The 6,369-nt window shown below is 40.9% G+C and overlaps 1 protein-coding gene across 2 annotated transcripts; it reads right to left on the minus strand.

The window, feature by feature from the left end:
* On the minus strand, positions 1 to 4,016 carry irx1a (iroquois homeobox 1a). 2 transcript variants are annotated; one of them, XM_037274033.1, is made up of 5 exons: positions 3,807 to 4,016; positions 3,402 to 3,694; positions 1,340 to 2,408; positions 1,099 to 1,174; positions 1 to 511 (listed from the first exon to the last, which is right to left on the minus strand). In XM_037274033.1, the coding sequence occupies exons 2-5, from the start codon at positions 3,642 to 3,644 to the stop codon at positions 436 to 438; spliced, it is 1,464 nt and encodes a 487-aa protein (XP_037129928.1). In that variant the 5' UTR covers positions 3,645 to 3,694; positions 3,807 to 4,016; the 3' UTR covers positions 1 to 435. The 2 variants fall into 2 exon arrangements, with proteins under 2 accessions (XP_037129928.1, XP_037129927.1); XM_037274032.1 differs by having other exon boundaries at positions 3,402 to 4,016.
* Between the last annotated feature and the right edge of the window lie 2,353 nt (positions 4,017 to 6,369).

The raw sequence follows: 6,369 nt of genomic DNA on the forward strand, positions 1-6,369 counted from the left end.
TTTTCTTATAATTCCAATATTTAGTTTATTAGGCAAAATATACGATCTGGACAAATTCCTTCAACGTTTCGTATTTACAAATTTAGATCACATGATATTTACATTAAAGAAGGACACCATAAACACAAGATATAATAATATTATATTAATAATAACAACAAAGTAAAAAGCCTACCAAAAATGACCCCGTGTCTTTGGGTAAAATTGGGAGATAGATTAACAGTATAGGTGCGATTATAGGCTGCACAACAACATCCATTTCTCCATCCACAGGATATTACCAAATAACGCCATTTGCTCTGTACCGACTGCAAAGACTGAATGCTAAACGCGGCTTCATAATTTCTCATTGTCCTTTTTGGGAGGTGCAGTCTTTTTTGTCGTCTTCTTTTCAAGCACACACCAAACAAAAAAAGGAAAAGAAAGATAGAAAACTCAAGCTGAAGAGAGAGCAGTGAGGACCCGTTGTGTAGCGTCCTGTGGACTCCTGGCGCTGGAAGGCAGGGATGATCTGAATATAGTAAAACACGATTGAATGAATAATAATAATAATAATAATAATAATGATAATAATAAACCTGCTTAAAAAGAAAAATGCAAGCTCAACTCTAATGAATCAAATATGATTTCTCTGCCATGGGTTGGGAAGGGGGCTATTTTGTACTTGAAACAGAGGTAAACCTTTTTCTTCCCTCTTTCCGTGAGAGTGCTCCCATGGGCTCCGGGACTCCCAGGGGTCTTTAGCGAAAGCACAGCCCAGACAGAGCCCGTTTTACTCGGTGACTTGATAAGTAGCCACACTATCCCCGCAGGGCAAGGAATTAAAGGGGGTGTGGGATGAGAGTCAAGACCCCTGTCACTCGCAAAGCAAATTGTGCTTTATTTGTTTTACTTTCGAGTCGTTTTTTCCTATCCCGTTGCACATTATTTGTCTGCTAATTATCCGTGATGTATATTTACCACAATCTAAAACTGGCATGCATATTTAATGAAACACCTTCTATTTCATGAATACAAATACTTATCATTTTAGTTGTCACGATTAAATTAGTTTTTTTAAAATAATTTTTTTAACAGCGCATTTTATTTAAATCTCACCTGTCATGAAGGGGTCGAAAAGAAGGCTTCAGGGTTGGTGTTGGAGGTGAATCGCATCGTACGCCATTTTCATGTTCTAAAAGAAAATAATATTAACATCAATCACTTGACAGATTTTCCCTTTGGTTATCCCTGACCCAGTGAGATTATTTTTATAATAAACTAATGTTGGGCCCATATGTTTATTGCAACGAGTTTGCTGTCAGATCCTATTCTAGGAGTTATGTTGCCATGTTCTCACCTATGTGTTTGGGACTGTCCATTGGGGCCTTGCTGTCTTGGCTGAGGGCCGCAGCAGCTGCTAGCGGGGACACCACCACTGACGTCGGCTGCTGCTGGGGCGCCAGGTGGTGGTTTTGGTGTTGGTGGTGGTGATGGTGACTCCCTAGAAAGGATCTCACGTTGAGCAGGGAGTTCTGACCCAGAAAAGCTCCGTTCGTCCAGTTGTGGAACTTTCCAATTTGGCAAGTGTACAGTCCGTGGCTTGGGAGGAAGGCGGGGTGGGCCTGGATCTGAGGGTGAGAGGGGGGCACTGGTCCAGAAGGAGACGTGGGTTTCTGGGCCGAAGAGTCAGGTGTCGTGGCGGTTTCCGCTAACGACCATATTTTGGGCTTATTGTTTGAGGGCAAGGGGAAGCCTCCAGGTCTGTCCGGAGAAAGTACCCGTGTGGTGTTGCTGGTAGCGTCCGTGTTATCTTTGCAGCCTGGATGTACTGAAATGGAGCTTTTTGATTTGTCCAAGGCCTCGTGGCCCTGCAGGCTGAAGGCCCGTCTTTTCTCCAAGCTGTCCAGCGCTCCCTCTGCGTCCCCATCGCCTCTGTGCTCCCTCGTGCCCCCGTCGGTGGATTTATCATCATCATCCTCATTACTCTGATCCCCGTCGTTATCATCTATTTTGTCTATATCTATGCTCTCCAAGTCAATCTCCTCCTCATCCTCATTTTTCTCTGCCTCGTCCCCGCTGCCGAATAAATTGCCGTCCTCCCCGTCCTCTTTGCTCCTGCTCCCCCATGTCACCTTGTTCTCCTTCTTCAGTCTCCTCCTGGCATTAGCAAACCAGGTGGAGACCTGCGTCAGGGTCATCTTGGTGATGATTGCCAGCATGATCTTCTCCCCCTTAGTGGGATAAGGGTTCTTTCGGTGCTCGTTAAGCCAGGCTTTCAGGGTGCTGGTGCTCTCCCGTGTTGCGTTCTTAGGTCTGGCGGGGTCCCCGTACTGGAATTGACCATATGGGTAGAAGGCAGGAGAGGTGTGAGCTGCGAAGCTGGCAGGGTGGACGCCAGGACTGTCCTTCAAGTCGTATTGGGATCCCTTAAGGAGGAATAACGGGCGTCATGATTATATTATTATTTTAAATAACTACAAATATAGCACACGCTTCCCTGTGACATATGTAATTAAAGTCGCATGAGAGAAATAAGAATAACTTCCTAAACCTAATAGAATGGAAGAATGCTGCCTTTATTGTACTCCATGCATGTGTACACAACAAACTTCCACGAGTGCTCAAAACTTTTCTCAAGTTCTTTTTCTCTGTCAGAGCAGGAACATTTGTAAAGCAATTACAATAGGCTAAAATCTAAGCTGTTTTTAAATACTGTGATACACATCAACTCAAGCATTTAAAAATAATTATCCCCTTTTTCAGCAGTTTTGGCAAATGTTTTTCATGCATTCGTTAAGCAATGTATTTATTCACATATTGCATTTTTTTAATATGAATATTATTTTGTTATAATAATTATTTATCTCAGAAATATGCACGGCAGTTGTAAATTACAGAAACACACAAGAATACACACATGCAAATAATTTGCCAAAAGTTCAATCAGAACTTGAAAATAATTATTTTTTGAGCACTTAACCACATTGTTTTAATTCAAAAACCTATGAACACCAACGTGGTTGAGAAAATGTTGACATTTCATGGCTACCATTATTATTATTAGTAGTAGTAGTAGTAGTATTTATTATTAGTAGTAGTAGTGTTGCTATTATCGTTATTATTATTATTATTATTCATGTAGTAACAAAATCATCTGACCTCTTATTATTTTGTCATTGGTTAACGGGTTAAATTATTAAGTATACTACAAGTATGCTTGTACTGAAGGAAACATTGTAAATCGCGAACACAAAACCGTTTGACATTATTTACTTTGTTTTTCTTAGTTTTGTTTTTTAGCAGTTGGTTAGGTTTTATTTTTTTTTATTTTGCATGGCTCTAGTTCATCTGTCACACTTAAAAACAGTTTTGAGTTTACCCCGGGCGGAATTATCGAACATTTAAACACAAGTTCTTACCATTTGTGAGAAAAGAGCCAGATCCGCACTGGTGTAAGGTAGGAAAGCGCTGTAGTTGTGCGCGTACGGGTTGGCGTACATGCCCAACACGGACGTGACGGCCGCGGCGGTGGCTGACGGACTCCCTCCGATTTCGGTGCTCCCTCCCCGGGAGGAAGGCGTTAGCACGCCCGCCCTTTCGCTCCCGTAAACAGCCTGGGAGGCACTTAAGTACTGCGGGTACCCTAGCTGGGGGAAAGACATCTTCCACCGCCGCCGGATTGACGCTCTGCACTGCGCAGAACGTCCACAAACTGTGCGTAAAAAAGTGGGCACGTAGGTTAAAAAAAAAAAGAAGAAGAAGAAAAGAAGACCAGATGAGTTGAAGGGGAAAGTGTTCAATGCAAAGTTAGAGCTACGACTGACATGCAGCGGGAGGCAGTGGAAACAAGACTCTCTTAAATCTCAGCTTCGTCTCTCTTTGGCTCGCTCAAAGTCCGCTTGGATGTGATGTGATCACCAATTGCGCACAGACTGACGCGCCTGGCCCTGAGGTCTCCAGGCTGATCTCTCAGATACAATTTGAAGTTGAAGCTTTGATTGGCATCCCCTACTTGAGCCGACAAGCTCCTCCTAGTTTGGAGCAATGTGGGATAATGTGAATATGAAGTGAGCGCACATTGGCTGAGGCCGCTCTCTCTCCCCTCTTCCTTGCTTGAGCGCCTCTCCCTCCCCCTTTCTCTCTCCAGCCGTGTTTGGACTTATTGTATGTTAAATGTTCAAGCTTTAGAGTCCATTCAACGACGGCTTTGATTGTTGTATGACAACCTGTCGACGCGATTTTACAGCTGTCCGACAGCAGGGGAAGTAAACCCGTTAGAGGAAGGAACTTTGAATACATTTAAATTGAAATCAAAGCCGTCTTTAAGAATTAGTTTTTTGCTTATCACGGGATGTTTAGTTTAATTCCTGGTATTTGACTTATTACAGTCATTTTTTCCCCTCAGGATATAAAAGTCTATTATCGAACGCATTCACAACTACGGACGTTATATAATTATAGCAACTACGTCAGTTAAATATAATTCAATATTGTACGCAAAATATTTCTTGCACGTGCTCAGTTATTTATAGTAATTCTGTTATTTTGTCATTTATTATTATTGTGTTACATTTTTAATTGACCACTGCTGTAGTCGTCTTTGATTTCTTAATGGTCTAATCCCCCCCCCCCCCCCCCACACACACAAACACACACCACCTCCTCTTCCTACTCTCGCACTCTCTGTGTGTGTTGTGTGTGTGTGTGTGTGTTTTGTGAACTTAAAGCAGATTGTTGTTGTCCTTTGTAACAGCAGAGCCACTTCACATTTTTTTCTCTCACTGCTTTCAAAAGGAATGAAAAAAAAAAAAGCTGCAGGGACAAACTCAAAGAAACACCAGACTGCAAAGTCTATACAAGCCCCCGAATGCGCGTAGCACCGTTTATATCTGCCGGAATACTTTCAATAGTTTACCTATAACCACGTGGTGCATAATACACTTAATAAATTAAGAATCGAAGGTCCATGAGAGAAAAAAAAAATAGGCTAGATTTTACCTCCCTCTTGAACCGTTTATCCAATTTCCAGCACACGGGAAAAAAAGAAATCCAAAGTGCGTATACGAACCTCTTCTCTGCCCTTTTATATATATATATATATATATATATACACACATATATATATATATATATATATATATATATATATATATATATTAGTATATTAGTATATTAGTATGTTAGTACATTTCATTCATATAGCACGCAAATCCCAACCTTTAACGACTGAAGCCCAAGAAGTCACTAGATTCTGATCTGCACCAGATGGCTACGAGTGGATATTGCCGAGCGCCGAGGATCTGTTAAAAAAATATCTGAGGGGCACTGATGGTAATCTGGTAACACATCAGAAAGAAGGGGGGGAATGGCAATTGCGATAACCCGCTGGAAATGTGCGCGGGGATGGGGTGGGGGGCGGGTGGTCAAATATGAAGGTAGGCGTGAAAGGGAGGGAAAAAAAGGGGGGGGGGTCTAATAGTTTCAAATTAATTCAAAAATAAAATTTGAAAAAAGCACCCTATCATAATATTTTTGTAGTTGCATGGTTACATTAAGGCAAATTATTTTATATTAATACTTGTGACAAAAACAACAATAATAATAATAATAATAATAATAACAGACCAAATCAAGTTTTTCAACATTCCAATTAATCAGTGTTCTTCCAGCTACTATCGCAATGGAATCTCTCTCTCTCTCTCTCTCTCTCTCTCTCTCTCTCTCTCTCTCTCTCTCTCTCTCTCTCTCTCTCTCTTTTTACAACACGTTAAAGATGTGATTACAGCCCAGTCTGTGACAATGCAGAAAATCCTGCGGCTTCCCATATCTGATACTTTTATCATGTAAATCTCCAGGAGGCACTTCATTAGCTGTTATGCCTTAATGGCCACATCCAGCGACTGTGTAAGTCAACCTAATTGTTCTATTACGTACTCAGCATGGAATAGTTCTTATCAGCTGTAATTTTATCTTCTCACTTAAACAATCAAATAAAGAACATCTTGTATAGGTATGTTATTTACTTTTGTTAAGGTTAATATAAAAATCCAAAACATGATCCGTCATGTTTACAAAATCAAATATTTTTAGAACGTATTTTTATTTTGTAGGAAATTATTTTCTATTATTTGATGTGCTATGTCAGGGGATATACATCAAAATATTAGCAGTAATTTATATTTTAATATAAAGTGCATACATCCGTCTACTAGCTGATACAGACACTTACACATATGTTTCCCCTAGTAGATCCAATAATGCATGAACTCAGGCTCCCCGTGAGCCCAAATACAGACTTGAATGACTCCAATAGAAGTCATAGTGAACCTGTATTACAATAACAGCAGTTATGTTGATGGTTGGCTACCACCGCAGAGGTCAAGGGTG

The sequence above is a fragment of the Syngnathus acus genome, chromosome 16 (assembly GCF_901709675.1).
Source record: "Syngnathus acus chromosome 16, fSynAcu1.2, whole genome shotgun sequence".
Taxonomy (NCBI): Eukaryota; Metazoa; Chordata; class Actinopteri; order Syngnathiformes; family Syngnathidae; genus Syngnathus; species Syngnathus acus.

Coding starts and splice junctions, on each gene's coding strand:
- irx1a (XM_037274033.1), bottom strand. CDS start 3,644: ATGTCTTTCCCCCAGCTAGGGTACCCGCAGTACTTAAGTGCCTCCCAG. Junction 1,175..1,339: donor GGACAGTCCCAAACACATAG/GTGAGAACATGG, acceptor ATTTTCTTTTAG/AACATGAAAATGGCGTACGA. Junction 512..1,098: donor TTTCGACCCCTTCATGACAG/GTGAGATTTAAA, acceptor TACTATATTCAG/ATCATCCCTGCCTTCCAGCG.